Here is a 22,270-nt window from a genome sequence, read left to right on the forward strand (position 1 = left end):
TACAATAACATATCAAAAAAGAAAAAACTTTAATGTTATCAAAACCCATTTTTGTTCCACCGCTGGTCTATATTGGTTGAATATTCGAGTGTTTAGACGGCTTTATTTTCTTTGCAAGAAGAAATATAAAGAAAGAGCTACTTTTCAATGTAATAGTCTACAGTAAGGTATGAAACTTTAGGCATATTTTTAGTCATTTTTGTAAGACTTATTTGTAAAAGGCTGTTTGTTTTCTAAATAAATAAAAAAAATCTATTGGAGCTATTTGTAGGGACATAAGAGCTTGTGTTTGCTTCCTTGTGCAAAACAATATAGGTATAATAATAACATGATCCCAGATGACTAACTTAAAAAATACTGTGTGATGTTAGGTTAGGAGTATCGCAGTAAAACGCCAAGTGTACTTCAAGACAACCTTTAATCTTTCATCAAAGTAAATAAATAAGTCAACAGTAGGGCGAACTCTTCGAGCTGTTAAACATTATAATAACAAATCTCTTACTTACAAATTAAAATTACCTAACAATCATTTACCTACCCGCCGACCGTAGAAGGCGACACAATAAAACCTCTGTTTTTTTATACAATACTGATATTTACGTGATACGCTCCGTTGCGTCGGCTGCGCCAGAAAGATATGTTTTCATTTCAGTAATGCTACCTCCAACTTGTGAATTTAAATTTTCGTTCGAACACACTGATAAATGCTTCAGTTTTCGCTTGTAAAAATAAAATTGACGTAATTTTGACTCCGTAATCAAGTTAATTTTCCCGTGATTTCGCAGAGACGGCTTCGGGCTTGTTTTAAATGCCTCGTAACAGAATTAAAAACGTCCGGGAAATTAACGTGCATGGATGTTTCAGATAACCTAAATTAAAACACCTAGAGGTGTTTTAAGTTCATATATCTGTTTTAGATTAATTGTTGTTTATATTATTACCCGCAAGTGGGACGCACGGTCCTGTAATATAAAAATGGGATCAAGTTTACATCGGGTTTTTAAGATCGTTTTCTAATCGGCGTTCCTTGCGCGCACCTCCTGAATCCTGAATTTGCAATTATCTATGTCAGCGGTCGGCAACCTTTTAGCAGCCAAGGGCCAAATTGTAGTTAACGGAGGTGACGCGGGCCGTACTTTGTTAATATTTATACCTTTATGAGACATTGTCGTTTGTCACTATTACATAAATAAAAATAGCCAAGGCGGCTCTCGGGCCGCAAGTGACAGGTTCACGAGCCACATGCGGCCCGCGGGCCGCAGGTTGCCGACCGTTGATCTATGTGTTCGAACGAGCATTCCCGTATTGGCCGAGCAATGCGGCAGACTTTTCTCACGTCACATACAATTCTCTGGACATAAAGTAGGAGTTAAATCGTCAGAGCTTGGGTGTAAATAATATGTACAGTGAACCGCGCGCGACAATACTCACGGCAGCCTAATTGCGAAACTTTTCCACCAACGTGATGTCTCTTCATTTCGTTTGACTTGCTTTGCTTTGCGTCTAATGTCAAATGTGAATTCGGCGAGAATGTCTCGCAAGTGGCCGGTTCGCGCTTCCAAGCCGACTTTAAAACCTTAAGAGTCAAGTACAAATTTTATTTACATAAATGTATTATGATATTTATACAGATAACGATGAATCCATTTAAACTAATGACATCGCGCACCGCGAGCGGGCTAGAGTTCGTAGACATGTAAAAAAGTGGCAAAGATTCAGTCGCTTACAAATACTATTTACATACGATTCGTCAATAAAACTATGTAATTTAATATGTTAGTCTTCAATTTCGGAAATATACGCTCGGAATGCCCAACTCTTTTATTCAAAAGCTAATTTGCTAGGAAAGTGGGTCTCAGGAGATGTCAGAAGCAGGTACGACTATTACTTAGATACGAATTTAGCCTTAAAGGCATATACGTACCCATAGAGTCCTAGCGGTCAGAGGTCAACACAAATGTAAATATTTAAGCAAAATAAACAACGAAGGTACTAGGATAAATTGGCAACATTTATATGCAAGGGTATTCCGAGCGCACGGCTGAAGGAATGAGTGAAGAGAATGCACCCCGAGAGGTTCCTACCTACCACATTTACAAGACAGGGACATCGCAACTGTACAAGGATCGGCACGCCCCGCCGCCGGCGATCTAATGCTGGCTAACAAATTAAAATTGTAACGTGAACGCTCCGCCCGGGCTTTCAGGAGTATTTCTTGTTTTGTTACTCTCATAAACGGAATTTTTGTTACCTCACCACTCAAATTGATTGCAGCGTGTGTTGACAGAGCTCGCGAAATTCAAGCGCTTTGTTCAACAAAGCACCTCCGAGGCTTTCGTTACCTATTCGACTAAAGGAGATTATGTACAATAAAATGTCGTGGCTGAATTTAAGGACTTAAGCTTGATATGTTTTCTGATATGGTACGTACATATTTGTAAGTACAATATTGCTATAAATAAGAATAAAGCAATCATATTCGTAAATTGATAACTATGTTCTCTGACAGAGAGACGAAGTAATTGGAGTGATAACATTTTTGTCGAAAGCGACGGGGCACGCCGTATTCACCTAAATTAGACTAGACGCAAGACTCGGGGATCCGGTGGTCGAGCAGTTTTTCTTTGATAGCGTCGACGTTGAGATCGGCGGCGGCGCGCAGCGTGGCGGAGGCGCTGCGGCCGATTGTTGGCGGCGGCGCCGGTGCGCCGACCGCGAGCTCACGAGGCCGCGCGCCCCACGTCCATGATGCACCGGGACCGTTGCACGCCTGCAACAATGCACATATGTTTAACATCATCATTTTACGCTGCACTGATATTAGAAAAGACCGTGACAAATATGACATTAAATCTTATCATATTGCCTTACATACGGCGGTAACAGTAATGAAAAACCAATAGGTAATAGGTATGGCTAAGTTTTGTTCATTATGATACATATTAAGAACATAGCTCATATAGGTACCTACTTCATAGATGTTCGCTATAATATTTTTATATTGTTTTAATATGAACTGAATTGTTAAGTTGAGCCTGTTTTATTTTATTTTATTTTATTTTCTTTATTTTCTTTATTGGGGAAAAAAACAGATACAGGCCAATAATATTTACAGGCAAAATTACTAAATTTAGATCTAGCCTACATCCTAAGACAATTCCCACTAGGATGTACGACAATAGTTTTAGGATAGCAGTGTGATCGGGACTAAACAGACTTATACTATACTTACACTAAAAATTTACATAACGACATTTAACACGTTCCAAGTATAAATATGTGAACGCATACACACGCATAGTTTTATCATAAATATAAATTACAGCTATTAGGTACTATATGAGATACAAAAGAAACAATCAAAGAAACAAAGGAAACAAAGCTACACAATATAATAGAAGCTTAAAATTAAAGTTATAGTAACGAGCTGACTTTGCGTTTAAATTTAACTCTAGTATTATTGAATATGTCAGCCGAGACTAGGCGTTTGTTGTAATTATTACATATCCTACGCAGCGGGGCTCGCACCCCAGCGTTAGTGGCAGCTATCGGGACCGCGAATAGGGACAGATTTCGTGTCCTATAGGTAGAAGCTCGGAAACTAATAGCCTCAAGTAGCTCAGGGCAGTTATACTGACCTGTACATATATTGTATAACACTGTGGCATCTTGGGCGTGGCGTCTGCTTGCCAGCGTCTTCACTTTATACCTGTCAAGTAGTTTGTCATATGACATTGTTGTATGTTCGAGTCTGTAGTGGAGGGCTCTAAGAAAACGCTTCTGCACCGCCTCCACAGCATTAATGTAGACGGCGTAATGTGGGTTCCACACCTCTGATGCATATTCGAGGTAAGGGCGGACAAGAGCATTATAAAGTAACATATATGAAGAACATTTTCTTAAAGGTTTAGCTGATCTGAGAGCCTGTGTAAAAAAAATGTTTTACGAAATTTACACCTGACTTTACACGTGACGAATTGATTGTATTTCATCGGTACGTTAAAAATATGAAAACTGAAGAACACGGCATTCATATTTGCGTTCTAATTGAGAATAACAAACGAAATTTTTATTTTAATATTAGCTGAGTAACTCAACTTTTTTAGTAGGTTTCATAAACACGAAATGCTAATTTAGAACTTACTATGCTTGCTTTAATGTTAATGTTTTACATATTAAAGTTGATAAAGGGCACATTATTATTATTACTTAACGTTTGCACGCACGTATATAGTACCTACTTACCTACTTGCGTAGTATTCTATAAGCTTATAAGCACATGTACACCTTCGAATGTGAACGGGAACGAGAGCATTATATCTAATGCCCTACCTATTCAATTTCGATTAGTATCGGTATGCGTTTAGAGCTGGCCCTGCGTATATATAGAACCTGTAGAAACCATCGATTGTCGCACGCAATCAGCCCGCCCATTGTGAGCCTAACTACAAATTATAGCCATCCCGAATCGTGGGAACTAATTAACTAGTCGCGGAACTAAGATTGCGCTTATAATTTATTATAATGGCTCCCCCGTGTGTGCAGTGGCCATCCAATCAGCGGGGTAATGAGGCCGTGTGTGCGGTATCGCGCACGCATCTCGCAGAATTAGCCGGTCCATTGTCGCGCGGGAGATAGCGCGGAATTAAAACTAATTCAACGGGGAGCACAAACTTGACCCAATTTAAAAAATATCGTGATCCTGATCATGTTTGCTGATAAAAATACTTGTAGAGTACAATTTATATGAAGGACTGAGCTATATATTTACGTAATGGCTGTACGAGTACTTTTATTGTTTATAATATATCGTATATCAGCATGCGTTACTCTAGCACTTATACGCTTTATAGAAAGGTAGCCACGTTGGCAGTGATAAACAACCAACCTTGACCTTCTTAGACCCGTTGGTCAAACCGCAGAGGAGAATAAAGCTACAGCTGAAACTACGCCTCTTGTTAGGTATTTATCACAAAAAGATCGAAAAAAACCACGCGTTCCACGGTTGAGAGAATATTATATCGCTAAGTAGGATCTACCTAGGTAGATACAAAATGTAAATTGCATTAGCTGATTAACCGGGTCACGTAATATTGTTTATTTACATTTCTTACATTGAGTGGAAATATATACAGTAAATAGTTTACCTACAAACCGACCTAACAAGTGACACGACAAAATGCGTAGACAAAACTATCACACGCTTAATTAAAACGCGCCCTTGCAGGCGCGGCGGCGGGCGCGCCACGATTTAATGCACTTGACTTGACTTTGTCTAATGAGACAATGAATAGATTTCCTGCTAACTGGCAGATTTAACCTTTTGTTCGCAAGAGTTAATATGCTTTTGTTACATAAATTAGAGTAGTATAACGATCTGCACTCTCCTAAATAATAAAATTCATTAATATTTCAGAAAGTAAAAATACTAATTTGATTCTCGCCGTGCGGACTAATTAGGCAATATTATTAGGCCTTAGTTATATTAATACCTAAAAATAAGTTATTGTTTTAATGCGAGAGAAATGTATCTTATGCCTGTATTTTTTTTCACAATAAAGATTATACTCGTACATATTATTACCATTTAACTTCGCTTCTTCAAGCAAGAATTGCTGCAAACCAGATCAGCACAACCTACAGCCATAAAAATCTTGCAATAATCCCTACTTAACCTAATCTGAGTGGTTCTTATCCCGATTGGCCATTATAATTGATAGTTTCAGCAAAGATCAACAACAGCCATCAAGTTTTTGCATTAATCCTCACTCCTCTTACTCTGAGTTCGTCTTAATTATCCCAATTCCAAACGTCAACAATAGATAGTTTAGACGAAGACGGCGCGGTGGTCTAAACCCTTTAACATCCACGCACCGTTTGCGATTTGCGACGGGACCTGTGACGCGTGACGCGGCAGCGGCGTGGCCTGTTGACACGACACGTGTCTGTCAACACTACACGCCTAATTAAGAACACGTTATTGGCTAGTGGCTAGTGTTATTCATAAACACGCTACAAGCCTCTATTATCTAGCGCGTAGGAAACTAATCTAAGAAATTACTAATTTAATAAATTCGGGAGGGGTTAAAAAAAAAAAAAAAAAAACAAAAAAAAAAAAAAAGTAAAATACTGTTATTTAAAATCCTAAAAATAAATTAAATTAAAAAGCTATTTATAAAATACCAGTTTAAGCTTCATCATAATATGAAATCTCAAACTGTTCAAACACTTTCACGCGACAGTTTATCTCTGTAAACAACCGTACGGAACTAATATCTCTTAATGGATGTATTCCACGTGCAGTGCGCGCAGTAATTCACATATTAGCCTGATAATAGCCCTCGGCATCACGTAAGGATAATTTATTTGAGCCAAGTGTAAAACTGTAGACAGTTCGGCTATTGGGGAGAAATGTGGTTTTGAGAGCGATATATCCGCGGCAGCTGCGGCGGAGAGCGTGGTATTGGCGCACAAATCAACAAGATGTCTTATTCGTTTAAGATGATTTCTTCTACGTTTATATTTTTACTGGATTTCAAAGCAAAATGGGGTAATTTTATTTACAAGCTGTGCACTCTTATTTCAAGGGTTTTATGGTAACGTCGAAACAAGCTAACAGATTTTAATGAACAAAAATGTCTATCAGTCGTATACATATAGACTGAATTGTTATTATTACTTATTACTTTGTCACCCTTCATCCCATTTCTACTCTACTGTCTGAAGGAACTAACTCAAAATTGCAGTTTTTATATTAAATTTTTACATGTTTTTCCTGGGAAAATGACACCAAAAATTTTAAACAGAAATGTATTTTCATAGTATTTGATAAAAGCTAAAAACCCGCGCGATGGTCATTTCTTCCATCGCAACTATCGCAAGTTTCGGCGCACCATATCTTTTGTTTCTTTTAATTAACTAACAAATCCAAACTCAATTCAAATGAAACTCGTCACCTATAAATTCCAATCTGCAACTAGGCGTCAATCGAAAGGGCCCTTTATCTTCCTCCGCGAAAGCCAATCTGCCTGCGGTCCGTCAAAATCAATAAGCCATCAATTGTAACAAGGTCCGCGTCCATTTGGGCCCGCGGCGATAAAAATGAGCTGAAGTCCCATAAACGCGCGCGGGCTTTACGACACTGCCTCTGTATTTACTTACCAAGTTTTCTGAAGCCAGGATAAAATTCGCGTTGATTCTATCAGTTCTTTTACAATATAGCCGTAACTGAGTGATTCGGAGTGTCCCTTTAGGAAGTTTTAGCGGTTAAGATAAGTCTGATCGCCCGGTTCCTATCTTTATTATCGTCCCTTGTGAAAGCCGATGACAATATCCTCACGCAGTCGTGTTGCCGTATGTTGTGTTAATTAAAAGCATGTATGTTAATATTAACGACGTTAGTGTATGTTATTATCTCGTTACTAACTCTGTTTATAATGAGCTCATTAACTTCAATGTAATTAACCAAAACGTAGTTTCATCAATCAATGGTTGAGTTTAATACGTATCTGGTTTGCAATAATTACAATAAACTAGCTTCTGCTCGCGACTTCGTCTGCGTGGGATGATGATGATGATAAATGATAAAAAATATGCCATGTCCTTTCTGGGATCTCAAACTATCAAATATTAAACAGTTAAAGCCTGGAGAGGTATTAGGCAAACTAAAAGTAACTTTATCTTACTTTTGAAATTATTGACCGAAGCGAAGCGAAGGTCTACGTTTTGACTCGGGCGTTTTGCTTTTGTATGCCCGGATGTTCTCCTCTACAGGTCGCAATTCTTAACCGATTCTCGTGAAATTTTGTAACCGAATTTTATGAAGCGATAAAAAATTTTTGTCGAGCCATTTTTTGAAAATTTTTCAAAATGGAAAAGTTGTGATAGCTCGCGCTTATACAAATAGTCGTATCGGTATCATAAGAAAGTAATCTTTTTGAGACATGTTTACAGATTAAATGTCAAATTCAGAAAATTTATTTCGCTGGTTTTGGAGGTATTAAGATATTTAGTTTTGTATGTCCGGATGTTCTCCTCTACAGGTCGCAATTCTTAACCGATTCTCGTGAAATTTTGTAACCAAATTCTATGAACCGATAAAATTTTTTTGTCGAGGCAATTTTTGAAAATTTTTCAAAATGGAAAAGTTGTTATAGCTCGTGCTTAAACAAATAGTCGTATCGGTGTCATAAGAGTGTATTCTTTTTAAGACATGTTTACAGATTAAATGGCCAAAAATTCAGAAATTTTATTTCGCTGGTTTTAGAGGTATTAAGATATTTAGTTTTTACTTGAGAATGAGTAGCTAAATTTCGTCACCTCATGTAAGAACTATCATGGTGTATTTTGTAAACGTTCGCTTTTTTTGTTTGCACGGAAGGTCTGGGTTCGATCCCCAGTAATTATATGCTGGGATATAACTTTTAGTATTTTTTTTACACTTAAATTTCATATCAATTGTTGTTTTTTTATTTAATTTACTCAGTTTTAAGCTCTGCTCGCGAGGTCTACAACTCACAGAGCCACTAGTAATATTAGTTGATTTATGATTCTATTGATAATTACAAAATTCAGCAACCCCTATTGAAGATATACAACAACTCTTTATTTCACACCACAAATAAAAATAAATATAGATTAGATATGCCAAGACAAAAAGTAACATACTGCCGTATTCGAACTTCAAGATATTCACAAGAGACGACACGTACTAGATCCATTCTAGATACGTTATAGTTTAGATATCAACTAGTTCTCTTTTGCAGCGCAATTCGGGCAACCAATGTCACTTTTACGTTAGATAGAGTAAGATATGTATTTGATATGAATTAGATCTCTAAGTCATATATTATCCTGTGGAAATCGTTCAAGAGGATCTCCAGAATCGCGCAAATATCAAATTTGACAGGTTAGATTTTAAACATATCGTTATCGTATCTTGGTGATGTCTAAAAGATGTCTAATAGATGTCTATTTCATAATCCGAATTGGGCCCATAATATGGTTTTACGTTCAATCAGTATGCCAAAAATTTAAATTTTAGTGATGGTTAGTGGTAACTACCAATATGTCACAAACTGTCACAGAATATCGAAATAACTAATAATATTATAATCTGATGTCACAGCCATACAACAAGCCTCCAATAAAACTTTATGAATGGAGCTTTTGTAACTTAACAAATTAAAATCGGTCACGGCGAGACTGGAGGCGGCCCGCCCCATCTCCTTCAGATTAAACTTTATCGTATTTACACGAAAGCTTCCATCCTGAATTTACTTTGCAAAGTCCCCATCAAATAAAAACATCGAACTTCAGTTAACCGAGTTGCCGACCGATAAAGTAACGAGCGAGTTGAATTTTAATGCAAACTCGTCAGCGATGCTAAATTCGTTAAGCTTAATGTTAATCGAGTTGCCGGAGCGGCATTATTCGGCGGCGGCGGAGCGTGATTGTGCGGAGGCGGCGTTCGGCGTCGAAGCGCGCCGCGTCGGCGCGCGCCGAGTCATTTAAATCCATTTATCATCATCATTATTAAACGAAAGAGGTCCACAGATAGCGGAGGCTAATAAGTAGGCTTCCATGTGCCACTCTTCCAAACCCTAACTACTTAGCTTAAGAGTCACAAGAACCTATACCGGGTGTGGTCTGTAATATGAGCAAACAATTTAACTTTAGGCTGTACTCCTCATACTAATCAACATTTGTTCAGCGACTTTTAAAAATAACTTGTAGTTAGATTTTTAATACACTTTAAAGGTTATTCAAAGACGCAATTTATTGCGAATTTTGTTATGTTTAAGGCTTGACAAGCAACGTCAATCACAATGATTATGGCTTGGCGATGGCGTCCATTGAAGATAATATTTATTTTGTATGAAAAATAGAGAGTCTAAATACTTCATAATTTTTAAAAGTTATTGAACAAACGTATCACCGTTTGAGGAGTACAATTTATGTTTTAATTATTTGCTCGTGTTGCAGTCCACACCCGGTATAGCCGCCGCCATATAATGAAATTAACGCTCTAATTATTTTAAGATTATATATTTTCTCAGATACTTATGATAGATTCGAGCTATTAGGGGTTGACCTCGCGTCCTCTGGATTAAAAGTTGCATAATTACTTATTTCATTTTACTTTTAAATTTAAGTTTTTTGCTTATGGACTGAAAATCAGCTGTCGCCCTGAGACTCATTAATTTGACTACACACATTTTTGCCAATTAAGTATACTTGATAGTAGGTAGGTACATGAACTTCATTTTTGTGTCGGTAATTTTTTTTTTAGAGATCAAATCAGTTTTTAGGCGGAGACGGTTACGTCTTACGTAATTTCTAGGTCATATTTTGGAATCCTTCCAGGTTTCTAAAAAATAAAGATTGTCTAGTGTTTTTGTTTTTATTCTAATACTTAAAAAAACTAAGGAATACATCCACAACTATGAATCAGACCTGCTAACTGGACTGGGTAGGAGTGTGTGCATTCAGCGACATTGCTTGAAGTGGCCAACCTAATCCAGTGTGTGTGCCGAGTCAGAAAGAATTTAATTAGCGCAGAACTGAGCCGGCGATATATCTCGCAGCATATCCCTGCACCATTTAAGGTGCAGTGAGTTCAGAAAACGGAGTTTTTTAAAAGCCGTAGCTCTTTTTTGGATCACGATACAGCTGCCATACATTCAATTAGCAAACTTGAGCTCTTTTTCTACTGATTAGAGTGATTAGAATCCTAAGTTTTTGACTTTTGCTCGATAGAAAACGATCACGAACATAGGTCTAAAACGGACTTTCAAGATTCGTAACAATTTGTGCACAAAAGATAAAAATATGAAAACTGCTTCTAATAACGCGCAATTGTATGCTTGAGCGACTACCAGGATTACTTTTTTTTTTAATTTCACATTCAATAAATAAGTTCCAAAATATGATATCAGCGGTTCCGTGCACGCAACTTCTTTGATCAGATGCCCGCTGGGCTCGGATCAAAGCACACGTATCGCAAATTTAATTAAAATGACAGTTGATTTTGGCATTTATTTCGACATTAAATCATATACATATACGAAAAAGTATACCAGTAGACAAATACTATTTAAAAAAACAGGGTAAATAATTATCATCAGATGGAGCTCGAGTCTCATCTTAGATTTGATTTGTTGGGGCATAATGGTTGAAAAAGGCAGTAAACTATCTTAAAACAATACGATTCCAATATCATTTAAGTAATTTGCTCCTTGAAACCCGGCTTAGAATGAAAAAAGTTTGAAGACTCATACTTACTGATTGGAATTAATTTTCATTATGCTGGTATTAATATTGCATACCTATTTGACGTACTTTTGTACGTCAACGTCAATGAACTGTGAAGACAATGTTGTGATCTTGTATTTATGTTACAGAACTTTTGATCTTCAAATATTACCTATTAATACGGAACATTATGTAAATATTTCGTGTACTACTTGAAAATCGTGCAGTGGTAAACCTGTTTTGTTGCTGTGAGGTCCGTCTAAGATAGATGTATAATGCGGTTACGTACTGTTCTGCAAACCTTCATGAAATCAAGAATAAATAAACGGCTACGGTCTAGACTCAGTCCTAGCGAGTTTTTGCGGCTTGTGAGGCCGATATATACCTACTGGCCTACGAGGCTTACAGCCCAAAATCGCTGCGGCCTGGATTGTGATTGCCTGTGTATCGAGTGTTATACTAATTTACTATAAAATAAAACAAAGTTTTTAATTCAATGATATTCTGTGCATATTTAATTTTATTTTTTATACCTCGTCGCTAACAAACAAGCATACGGCCCGACCCGTCTGATGATAAGCAATCTTCGTAGCCTTTGGACGCCTGCAACTCCATGCGCGTTGCCGAGTCTAACACTCCGCACCCCTCGTTGATAACTGGCAACCATACTCACCGGCAGGAAGGACACTATGAGTAGAGTCTAGTGCTAGTGTTATTTGGCTGCAGATTTCTGTAAGGTTGAGCTCTGCTCTAGATCTGGAATGACATCCGCTGTGCTGTGCCCTACCACACGAAGCGAGATGTCATTCTCAGTTCCCATTCCCATACCTCTCTTTGGACGTAGTTCAAGGACCAGAGGTATGTCCATATATTTTAAATATTTTCGTCTTAAATTACTATAGAGATTCAGAGTCTGAACATATAACCGTAAGTTTACCAAAAAATTGCCGTAACAGCTATAGGTACAGTCAGATGCAGAGAGAAAGAATCCGCCAAAATGAAAGTTCCACCCTGCCAGGACTTAATTTATTGATAAAGATAACCATATATTTATTTGCAAAAAATACATATAGTGATGAACATAGGTGGACAGTAATTTTGGATGCGTAGGGTAGAGCGGGGAGAAACGTAACACTTTGTACTTTGACCTTAGTTTCTGGTTAACCCTTATTATTTTGATGAGTTTAATGTATCATATATAACGTCAGTGCATGATCTGTACATTAACGTCTTGACTAACATTATAATTGTGTATTTTGTTTTTAAAAAATCCTTTTTTGTTACTAATCACCCCGTTGGCGTGCAGAAAGTAACACGTTGTGGGTCAAAAGTAACAAGACACAGTGGGCTGTAATTTAATATAATATGACATATCAAATCAAAATAAAAACCGGTCAAGTGCGAGTCGAACTCACGTCCCAAGGGTTCCGTACTGCACACATTTTTGAACGAGCGAGCAAAGCGAAGTTCTTAAGTACATTCAACTGTTTATTCAATTTGTCCACACACAGCTGGCTATCTTAGGATAGTTAGTTACCCATTTTTTTTGTTCAAGTATTATGTTAAGCATAGTGCCTACATTTTTTTTTTCATTGTTAGGTGTATCTCTGTTAATTCAAGATAACAGGGCTATAACCGCGGAAATCGAAGCTCGAAGTTCGCAAATTGCTGGCATTTCTCTCTGTCACTCTAATTACCTACGGTTTCATTGGTGTAATAGAAAAATCCCCGCAATTTGCGAAATTCGATGGTCGCGATATACGGCAGTTCAGCCTTCTCACTTAGCTACTCGTACTTAAACCAATTATTTGTTCTCGGATGCGTCAGGCCTTCGGCCCAACGCAGAGCTTGGCCATCAACCTTCGCACTAGCTGTCCGCACCACGTTTCACGTAAACAATTGCGGTTGTGGCCCTGACAGAGCTTATCCACAATTCTTATTATCAAGACCTGCTCACGCTTAGTTGCAGACTTCTTACGCGTTTTTCCAGTAATGTATAGGTATAGGGCCCAATCGCTTAGGGGTCATCCATTAATTACGTCACACGAATTTCTAGGTTTTTTGACCCCTCCCCCCCTCCTTGTCACATTTCAGACGCACGGCCGGTTTCCATCCTTACTTGGTAGATATTCCACCAATTCGCACGAAGCGCTTTGCTTCTACTTTCCTTATGCGCACTGCCAAGGAATGGAATTCCTTGCCGGCGTCTATATTTCCGTGTTCTTATAACCCGGCAACCTTCAAATCAAGAGTGAACAGGCACCTTCTGGGCGAGCTCGCTCCATCGTAGGCCACGTCTACGCCTCGGCTAGTCTGTGGCCATGAGTAAGGCCATTCATAATAAAAAAAAAAAAAACTTGGTCACATTTGGCAAACCCCTCCCCCTAGTGTGACGTCACATTTTTTCTACGAAATCGCCAAATCGAATTAAGTAAGCACCTAAGTATTATAAATATTTTATCAAAATATTTTTGACGATATAAATATTAGAAATGATGACTTACGGCTCCGAAACGTGGTCTTTCACTATCGGCCTCATCTCAAAACTCAAAGTCGCTCAACGAGCTATGGAGAGGGCTATGCTCGGAGTTTCTCTACGTGATCGAATCAGAAATGAGGAGATCCGTAGACGAACTAAAGTCACCGACATAGCCCACCGGATTAGCAAGCTGAAGTGGCAATGGGCAGGCCACATTGCACGCAGAGAAGATGGCCGATGGGGTCGAAAAGTGCTCGAGTGGAGACCACGGACTAGCAAGCGCAGCGTAGGACGTCCACCCACAAGATGGACAGACGATCTTGTTAAGGTCGCCGGAAGACGCTGGATGCGGGTCGCTTCCAACCGGCACGTATGGAGGTCCAAGGGGGAGGCCTATGTTCAGCAGTGGACATCTTATGGCTGAGATGATGAAATATTAGTAATTTTATAACCCAACACTGCTAAGGAAAGAAAATTAAACGAATAAAAACGATTATCGTTTTAAAAACTTGTTATTTAAATGTACAGCGAATAAAATAATTTAAATAAATTTTCGGTTACTGATGAAGTTAAAGTGACGTCACAAAGTTTGTGTCTCCCCCCTCCCCCATGTCACAATATGTCACATTTTCTTGACCCCTCCCTCCCCCTAAACGTCTAATGTAATTAATGGATGACCCCTTCGCAAAAGATAGAACAAAATCGACAATCTCCTTTCAGGGGAGCATGCACTTGTCGGAGGCTCCGGGCCTTCAGGGCTTTCGACCTTCGCATTCAGACAATTGAACTATAATTGTTCTGTGTTTGAGCACTAACCTCCCGCAGCTCGGCCTTCGGCCGTGCGTTTTAAAAAGCCTCTGAGGGATGCTTGGGCCTACGGCCCTACGCGTAGCTCGGCCATCGGCTTTCGAAAAAGCTGTCCACAGCTAGTTTCACGTAAACCATTACGGCTGTGTCCTTAAAACAGCCCAACCGCGTTTTCTTTCTTAAGTCCGGCTCACGCTTGACTCTAGATTTCTAATAGGTTTTCCTGTCATCTAGAGGTAGAAGGTTGTGTATTTTTTTTTTCAAAATTTTAGACCCTATATTATCGGAGATAAGGGGGGGGGGGGGCGGTCATTTTTTGCCTATTTTCTTAAATAATTTCTAAACTGTTTTATATAAAATTATATATTTGAGATCCTCAAAATAAGCCCTTTTAATATGTAACACGATATGGTTTGCAAAACTTGGTTTTCTAATTTTCTCATATTCCCCTTAAAATAGCCCCCTATACTTAAAATTCATTTGTTTATATTACATGTCCGTCTTTGGGTAGCAGACTTCCATATGTGTACCAAATTTCAACTTAATTTGTCCAATAGTTTTGGAGCAAATTGGCTGTGACAGACGTATAGACAGACGCACGAGTAGGCGTCACAAACCCGGTTTCACCGAAATCGAAAAAACCGGAAAAACCGGGTTTACAGCCAATTGTCAACACCGGGTTTTTACTTTAATAAAACCGGCTTTTTCGAGTTTTTCGATTTTACACTTTTGTAAACATAGTTTCATTATTTTGAAGAGCAAATTAAAAAAACAATACATTATACGCACTAATTGTATAAATGAACAGCTTTTTAGTCTCCAACGTTATATCTATTTGCCCAGTTTTGCAGATAGACTGCTTTGATGGTCCTTGAAGTTAAGGCTTCAATCCAGGATGCTTTGGAGATATTTAGGAAGAAAGTTGTGTCGGAGAAGATTGCCTCTGAATTTTAATATCAGCTCCGTGTTGGCTAGTTTGTTGCACTGGTGAACGCAGAACACCTCGGTCTTGGAAGGGCAGGGGCACAAACGCCACTGAGAGAAATAGTCATCTAATAGATCCAGGTCCTTTTCCAGGATATTTAGTTCAATTTTCAAGCTGTCTTTTTGTGTCACAAGGGCATCATCAGCATAAGCAAACTTCCGCGATGTTGTGTTAGGCAGGATACGACTCAGACCTTTTCAGACCTATGACAACTAATACTAGGCTGTGTTGAGAGTGTGGAAAATCCGCTAGCGCGTACAGCTCGGCGGTCACTGGGGTACCGTCTATTGCTCTTGTTGTGAAGACTAGGTCCGGGTTCACTTCTCCATCGAGCTGATTTGAAAGTTCCTTTGCCTTTGTGAGAAACGACTAAAACAGTGTTGTTTTGTTCCTATCTGCCCAGTCCATGATCGCCTTCTCGTTGGCGTCAGATTTCCTTTATCCCCAGCCGGTATGGTGGCTATTCAAGTCTCAAATGTAAAGGGATGGGTGTTCCAAGTAAGGAAGGCGTGGAGTATGCCAGCAGCTACGTGGAGGAAATCACCGAAAAAACCGAAAACCTGGTTTTGCAATCTCACAAAAACGAAAAACCGGTTTTATAAAATACGCACGGTTTTGTGACCCCTACGCACGAGTGATCCTATAAGGGTTCCGTTTTTTCTTTTTGAGTTACGGAACCCTAAAAGTACCTACTAATCATGTAAATTATTATTGATAACACACTTTAATATTTGCATTTCAACTACATAAACATTAGTATTTTAAGAAAACAAATCAATATTAATTCCTCGTTAGAAATTGTTTTTATTTCAAGTGATGAGATCAATTATTGTCTTATAAACATGTTATCTAATCAGATAATTCAGGGGTCAGAGTTTTTTCACTTACAAATATGGCATACATCGTTTACTAATATGGCATAGATCCAATAGGTATATTGTATGGGATGTAAATGTTACTTTTGTATGGCTTTGTTACTTTTGTACCCGACCGCATTTTTCTGAAAACATGAAAGATATCTTTGAATTTGAAACGCAACGTGTGCGAGAAAAATAAATTGCAATCAATCTAATCAATATCCCTTCGGGTGGCAGGGCCTCCGGTTGAACGGTAGGAAAAATGGCGCGGCCATTTTTAAAACATGCCCCTGCGTGGCAGAGGCCGGGAGCCAGACACTCCCCAATTAGCGGTGAACCGGGAGACGGTTCCGTCACAACAAGCCCGTGTGTGGCAGAGACCGTCTCCCGGCCTCTGTGCGACGCCGTATTTTGCGCCTAAAATAAAACCATTAAAACTATGCCTTGCTTGCTCACTTTTGCAAGATGCATTCTTCATTAAACAAGGATGGTATTCCTTAAAGGTTGAATTCCCGCGTAAAATAATGTTTTTTAGAAATGGCGTGATGTTCACGCCCCACCAGACTTCGTACGCACCGACCGTCGAGCCGCGAACATTCAGAAACCAGAAATTTATTTGCTAACAACATTGTCCTTACAAAGGTACACAAATGGAATACGCAGTGATAAAAAGTGAAATAAACTGTGTGAATCGTGTTAAATGTAATGTTTTGTCATAAAGACTGCTTTTTTTCAATCAATTGTTTTATTTCCTAATTATACATATTTTTATACATGAAAGAAAAAATAATTGGTAATATGAGATTTGATCAAGTCCAGCATAATTCAAATAAATATAATGAAATTCATTGGTACCTATACAATCAAAAAAGCTATTTTATGCTGAATTCAATTCAATCATACATATTTTTGAGAATTGGTCAAATTTCTAGCACACGTCAAATTCGCGATGACCACCCATGGAGGCGCCGCCACTTGACGTATATTTTTCTAAATTTGCCGCACCATTCAACCTCAAGCCACCGTTAAATCTGAGGCGCCGCCATTCAACGGCTTGTTATATCTGTCCATCTCCCGGCTCCCCGCCACCATAGAGACCTAGCCAGACAATGCCACTCTAGGGGATATGCAAATATTCAGAAAATGTATGAATTTTAATACAACATAAACATCAAAGAACTAAAAGTCAAAAAACGTACTTTTGATTCGAAAAATTTTGCGTCACGTTGCGTCCTCTCACACAACCTAATAGCACGTGGCGCTCGTTTCGACTGAATGCGCTGACTGAGTGAAGGGGGCACCACTGTCTATCGCTTAATAGCAGCGGAGTGGTATTTTGTCTATTAGATAAACCTACAGAGCAATAGTTACTTTCCACCCGCAGTTACCTTTGTCCCCGCTCTCCCCTATATTTCACTTGAAGAAGCATGCAAATTTTGCTTAGTAGCTAGTATAACTAAATATATACAAATTGAAGCTAAGCTAAGGTAAGTTATATAATAATAATATCATCGGAATACACATATGATTTTAATGAAATTGTCATTGAATTGATTTGTGCCTTATCGAAAGCCCTATTAATTAGAGTAGTACCTAAATAACTTTTTTCATTTGACGACTTCTGTATTTATTCGGTTTATTTAGTTCGAGTATCTAATGAATTCGATTATTTAGTTAATTTACATTTAAGTACGTCACATGTGACATGAACAGACAAGGAGAGCAACATAAAATATATTGTTTTGTCTTCCTTCTTTCAATGGAACTTTTTTAGAGTTTCTCTTCCTCAAAAGAGGCTAGTTGTTAAGACGAAACTCAAAATACTCTCATTTGCATCTTAAAAAAAATAGGATGGGTCACTGACCTGTCCCGGTAAAGTGAGGTAGTGTGCGTGACGTGTGCTTGTGTGTGAAATGGGGTAATTTGACAGAATCTGAAAATTTTCCCCGGGCATACCTCACCTTAATACAAACAGCTAGTTCTTACTACTATTAAAATATCTCAAGAAAATAAAAATAGGTCGCTTTAAGTGAACATCTCTGTAAGTGGCTCTTTTTAATTGTCTTGACTTGAGTGTTGTTGGAATCTGTTCTGTTTCGACAATACTGAGTGATTTTGTTAAGTAGGTCTGTCCATACTGTGAGAGGGGCAAATATGTAGGCCATACTGAATAACTTTTACTATGGGACCGACCCTGAAAAAAAATTACACCTGCCTATATGAACATTTCGGCAGCCGATCGGCATATGGAACAGCCGATTTCTTTTTGGCGATTTCATGGCTGTGTCCGTTGTAAAAGTAGTTCAGTATGACCTACTTATTCACCCCTCAGAGTATGGTCAGACTTCACAAATACTGTGTAGTTAATTACGTATAATACGACTCTCTAAAGAAGAATCTACAATTTTAGTGAAATATTTGTCAATGGCCGCAAAGTGAGTCATTTTCTTTATAGACTAGGTGGGCGAGAAAATGCTCTTGCAAGCCGTGCACGCGGCACAAAATCTTACGAAGCTACCGGACTTCAATAAACTACACTCGACCGCTCTCGACCGCTGCAGCGTCTATACCAAGAAAGACCCACTTAATTTCAACTAAGAAACGTAACAATTTAGTCGCGAAGTCGCTTCATAGGGGAAACTAATGGCACGTACGGAAGAGTTATTCCCAATATCAGATGACTAGGGGGAAAGGGGGGCTTTTAAGAGATGAGAATGTGATCGGATTGATGTGTGTGTCGCGGGTAATGGGCGATCGGCCGCACGCACAAATGGATTGCCGACTCAATATTCCAATGAGACTGACGGGTATGGGTTTTTTGGCCCCATGAATCCGATACGATTTAGGAGTTTCGTTTTTGTACGCCCGATGCAACTTTGGTAGTCACTCAAAGGCAAATCTAGTGCGAAGTGCGAATTATTTGCGGTGGTGAGTTATTGTAATTAGCAAAATAGCGAGCGCGGGATATGGGTTGGTAGTTAAACAACGGAACAGGACTAGTAGAAGCAAGCTTGATAACTAAAAATTTACTGAATCTCTCGCAATTCACTTAGAGAAGCTCTCTTTGACGCCGGTTCTGGTGGAACCTTATTCTACAAGCGTGGAAAGTCAGTTAGCAGTGGCTTTAGCAAAAACTAGTGCTATGACTCTTTGGAAAATAACAATCGAATGTAAGTTTTGGTCATTGTATAACGCTTGTTTAAAGTAATAAGGCTTTTGTAAGCGTTAGCATTTGAGGATTTGGACAACAGGCCAATTGTAGTGAAATGATGTACTTACACTTGCTGGGGTGGAAAGCGGCGCGGGCGCAGTACGCGCAGGGGATGCTGCCGTTAGTCGTCCGATGCCCACCGCTGATTCGCCTGTGACAAAAAAAACACTTCAGAAAATATACAAACTACAATAAAATTATTTAACGGACATAACGTAGAGGCATTGTACCCGTGCTACAATAATCGACGTTTTCAATCGAAATGTCATGGCAATAAAGTTGACAGCAAGGTGCTGAATATTGGATCTTAATATGTCGATTATTGGGGTGTTTATTCATTTTTAATGTCATTTTGTAACAAATGTATAAGTAAGAAAAAATATCTTAAAAAAATTATCAACGTATTTATACGTTGTCCTATATTTTATGAACCAAGCAAAACCCCCTTTAAATACACACAAGAAAACAAAAAAAACCCTGAACTGAGAAATTTTTGTTTGTTATAGAGGTTACTTTGTTAAAAATGCAGCAGCAATTGCTAGAAAAGGACGCCGCACTGGAAGCATCACGTGTCAGAGCTTGACAGGACGAGCGTCTCCAGCGACCAATCGATGGATTGACATTAATGACCAGCAACGAATCGAACAATTAGTCGCTTTCGTGTTTTCGCGCTAATGTAAAAGTGGTCTGCTTGATATTTAAAACGAATGCTCACATTTTTTTCACACTTTTATTTAGATTTGCCGCGTATATTTGTGACGTTCCACGGCAAAAGGTACCTTATGGCGGCTGGCGCTTACGTCGCATAGCGCCGCAGTAATATTGGAGCGGCATTATATAATAATAGCGTAAGCGCCAACCGCCATAAGGTACCTTTACCCGTGAGACGTCACATTTGTATGTGTTTCATATCTTGTAACTTAAAAAACCGGGCAAGTGCGAGTCGGACTCGCGCACGAAGGGTTCCGTACCATAATGAAAAAAAACAAAAACAAAAAAAGCAAAAAAGAAACGGTCACCCATCCAAGTACTGACCCCTCCCGACGTTGCTTAACTATGGTCAAAAATCACGTTTGTTGTATGGGAGCCCCATTTAAATCTTTATTTTATTCTGTTTTTAGTATTTGTTGTTATAGCGGCAACAGGAATACATCATCTGTGAAAATTTCAACTGTCTAGCTATCACGGTTCGTGAGATACAGCCTGGTGACAGACGGACGGACGGACGGACGGACGGACGGACGGACGGACGGACAGCGAAGTCTTAGTAATAGGGTCCCGTTTTACCCTTTGGGTACGGAACCCTAAAAAATTTGGCATAGGTACTTCCATATTTCCGATGATAATGCAATAATATGCTAACATGGAGCTGATCTGATGATGATGATGTAATTGGAAGGTAGCCAAATGAATTCCTTTAATGGAAAAACATAAACATATTGAGTTAAGAATCATTAGAAAGATCTGGAGAAGTGTGTACTAATTTATTAAAAATATTTTTGACAATAGCTTATTTATAAGTAGTTTTTTAGTGACTCCAAATGACGACAAAATTCATGATAACTGTATAGGCAGTTGTTGTATTAAAATTACTCACAAAATACACATAGGTACATAAAATCAAAAGGGTGGCTTGCTTTGCAAGTCTGATGCTAATTTATAAAAACAATATTTAAAAATCTAATTGGGCCTTTCGACGTAATTTTCACAAGTTCGACAGCTCGACTTGATAATGACGAGGGAGCTAGCTATTCAAGACCAAGATTAGCCAATGACAGCTGAAATAAAAAAAAATAACTTCAACTAGATTATATTGGAAAATAGTTTTTAAAAATACTTTTCACCGTAGCATGTAATATTTCCCTACTTCGGTGATATTCACTTACGTTTGATAGATCTCCTTATGGCTATATTCATCACATTGTAAAAAATGGCCATTTATCGAAATAATATTAAAACCGGATGAATAATGCCCGTGGAAAAACGTCGTGATACGAGATAGGATAATGAGCAATTTATTGCGTGTTAATATTTGTAAATTGGTTGACAATAACAAATAAGCACCGTGACGGCTTGGAGCCAATTTTGTGTTAACAATTTGACATGATTTCCATGTCAATTGATATATATATGTCCTTGAGTATTTAGTGCCTCCACGTATCTCGCACCGCATCGATAAGGGCGATTCTTTGACTCCTATCATAACAAAATTTTACTTATGGTAAAAATATCTATATACATATTTACAAGTAGTGGGGCCTAGCTCGGTGCCAGATGTTAGGGTGCCCAGAAAGCTGGTGGCATTGCCGCTCTGTACGCCGATGTCAATTCAGAGGGCTGGGCAAGGACCAGCCTTCGATCACCCGTAACTTCAGTGAGACGCTTCGCTAGCTCCCTGAATATGCGCTTTGAGTCCTCAGGACCCGAGGGTCTCCATATCTACCCCAAACGGCTCAAAAAAGCAACCAGAATCAATGGCTGCATATTCGCGCCGTTTGAGGTGCTCGGCCGCTTCGGGTGCCGTCCCAGCCTTGGTCGAGATTTCTTGATGGTGGGACTGCTCAAGGGTATCTACACACGTGGCGTCCCAGACTAATAAAGTGTTTTATCTAAAACATTTAAACGAGCAAATCTTGTTTATTTATTTACTTATATATATATTTCGTGGATCTCTGAAA

General features: G+C 38.8%; 1 protein-coding gene across 1 annotated transcript in view; it reads right to left on the bottom strand.

The window, feature by feature from the left end:
* Nucleotides 1-401: 401 nt before the first annotated feature.
* The window catches only part of LOC134664041 (nephrin), a 586,846-nt gene continuing 564,977 nt past the window's right edge, over nucleotides 402-22,270 (bottom strand). Inside the window, exons 16-17 of the mRNA XM_063520605.1 lie at nucleotides 19,661-19,743; nucleotides 402-2,770 (exon numbers count right to left, since the gene is read on the bottom strand). Coding sequence (XP_063376675.1) covers nucleotides 2,582-2,770; nucleotides 19,661-19,743 — 272 coding nt within the window. The 3' untranslated portion in view covers nucleotides 402-2,581. The remainder of the gene's footprint in view (nucleotides 2,771-19,660; nucleotides 19,744-22,270) is intronic.

Source organism: Cydia fagiglandana, chromosome 4 (genome assembly GCF_963556715.1).
Source record: "Cydia fagiglandana chromosome 4, ilCydFagi1.1, whole genome shotgun sequence".
Classification (NCBI taxonomy): domain Eukaryota; kingdom Metazoa; phylum Arthropoda; class Insecta; order Lepidoptera; family Tortricidae; genus Cydia; species Cydia fagiglandana.